The following is a 2,455-nucleotide window of genomic DNA, read 5'->3' on the forward strand; positions in this document are numbered from 1 at the left end:
AACCCACCGGCTTGTGCTGCCAATTGCCAGGGTTTTCCTTCTGCGTGAGACAGCAGCTCGTTGTGGTCCCAGAGCCCTGTGAGGCAGCAGCTCAGCCCTGCTCAAGGCTGCCTGCTCTGCTGCCTCTGACAGCACTGATCCAAGGTGACATCTGATAGTGATGCATCAGTGACATCTGATGTGGGGCACTGCTGCACCACAAAGGCTGTGTTACTAGAAATAGCTAGCCTAAGCTGACACAGGGAGGCTTTGGCTGCTTAGCTAGGAATTAAAAGTTACCAAGCTATTTCACCTAATCTTGTAATACCATAGAAAGACATTATTAGTCTGATCTGGACTGGGGCTTGCAGAAAAAAAAAAACACAAAGACAGACAAACAAACAAACAACAAAACCCAAACAAAACACAACAAACAAAACCAAATCAACAACAAAAACTCAACAACACACACAAAAAACAAGCAGGAAACAGTAAAGCAAAGACCATATGAAATTACACATTAAATGCCTGATCCAGTTGGATGACAATGACACTGCCCAAGGAATAGATCGTCATCTGTGCTGGCCCAGAGGCACTGTCAGCAGCATGTATCACCTACAGCCTCCATCCAGCCTGAGCACAGCTTTGCTGGAATGTGTGACCCATAGCATCTCTCATTAAACATCAGAGTGCACATATATATACTAATTACATCACTAACATTTAATGGGAATGCACGTCATAGTGGGAGGTGTGAAACATCTGGAAAAAAATAAATAAATTATTTTTTAGAATTTTGGTAACTGGAGTACAGGCTCCCAGCTTTTTCAAATGGAGTGTGAGAAAAAATTAAAAAAAAAAGAAAGAGCTGAGGTAGTTCTTAGGATCTGTTACTTTAAATTTAGTATTTTGAGAAGTAATATTGCCACAGAAATTACTTGCTTAAAGATTCAATACCAAGGACAAAATATATTATTTTTTTTCCCCATTGTTTTGTTTTCCTAATAAAGTCAAAATCTGTTGCTGGATTACCCATTGAGGTGGTGACAAATTGGGTAAAAGCACACCCAGACACTCTACAGGTGTCAAATCATATATAAATAGATATATAAACATCATGTTTAGTTTTATCTTCATTACATACTAAGTAACATAATTAAGATAGGTGTGCAGCACATGACTTATCAAGGTTTTCTCTATGGCTTATCAGATCACCTAGATGTGGCACGTTGCCTTTCAGGTGAGATACTGAACTTCATTTATCTTAAGCAACAATTTTCACAAGCTTTTCCCAAGAGCAGGTCCTAATATCCCCAAATTTGTGCTATATTCCTTGTAGAACCTTGACCTTACCTGTCATTTCTTGCTGTATAAAAGCTTTTCCAACCCTGTATGAAGAACTTCACCCAGGAACAATTTTGTTTCAAATTTCTAGCATTTTAGCACAAAGTTTGTGTCTCAAACCCAGCCCTGACTCAAGAATATATTAAGCCACTGGAAAAAATTGTCTCCTCAGTTTCATCCATCTGCTAGCTGGTACCTTAGCAGATGTGGCAAGTACTAAATCCAGAAAGCTACACTATAAAGGAGAGGTCCATACATTGTCCTTTTCCCGTTGTAGGTGAAAAACTGAGCCAAAGCAGTTCAGCACCCACATCAAGTCACCCTCCTGGCTCCACAGTTTTTACAGTCTCCTGCTCTCCAGCTTTCTGCAGTCCATCCAGACACACAACAAATTACTTTTGAGAGTGCAGAGCCAATGGCCTCAGGACACAGCTCTTACCTGCTGTTTTCCTCTCCTTCTCTTGAGACCCCACTCTTTCTACTAGTATCATAGTTGGAGGCACCAGATCTCACATATGGTATCTCTGGAGTCTCGCAAAAGGGCTGGCTTATGGCAACTCATCTTCTGAGGTATCTTTTCACCTTAGGAGACTCAGAGACTCCTTAATAAGAAGGAAGGTTAAAAGCCCTAATTCATAGATGAGAGGAGGAAATCTAACTATGCCAAATATCTATGAAGCAATTCCTGAGATTCATTGTGTTCTCAGAAGAGGGAATAAACACATGGCTTCACCCATCTTCTTTTCTTATCCTCATGGAGTGCAACACAATAAATATTCCTCAGTAAACTAAAGTTTCTGTTCCTCAGAATGCAGCACAGCAAAAAAACCCAGAAAAGTTTGAAGTATGCAATCCTGTTCAGGCAGAAGTGAGCTCTCTTTCCTGGCACGCAGAGAATGAGCACGTGTCACTGGCAGCGCAGTCAGCATATGCGAACCTACTGCAGGTGCTGTGTAGCATAACCAGCCTAAGAACCTACAGTGGAACAATACTGCATTCACATTTGTTGCAGAGTTAGTGCCAGAAACATGTGAAATACAGGATGTAATTTCTTGGACAGCTGTTTTGACGTGATCAGTACCAATCTTCCTTCCCCATTTGTATGGCTGATGGTGCACAATGCAGTGTCTCA

At 41.1% G+C, this 2,455-nt stretch overlaps 1 protein-coding gene across 1 annotated transcript in view; it reads left to right on the forward strand.

Annotated features, from left to right (window-relative positions):
- Positions 1-2,166, forward strand: part of GPR65 (G protein-coupled receptor 65) — an 8,113-nt gene extending 5,947 nt beyond the window's left edge. The window contains exon 2 of the mRNA XM_010003741.1: positions 2,118-2,166. Coding sequence (XP_010002043.1) covers positions 2,118-2,166 — 49 coding nt within the window. The remainder of the gene's footprint in view (positions 1-2,117) is intronic.
- The last annotated feature ends 289 nt before the right edge of the window (positions 2,167-2,455 follow it).

The sequence above is a fragment of the Chaetura pelagica genome, unplaced genomic scaffold (genome assembly GCF_000747805.2).
Source record: "Chaetura pelagica isolate M959 unplaced genomic scaffold, ChaPel_1.0 scaffold48, whole genome shotgun sequence".
Classification (NCBI taxonomy): domain Eukaryota; kingdom Metazoa; phylum Chordata; class Aves; order Apodiformes; family Apodidae; genus Chaetura; species Chaetura pelagica.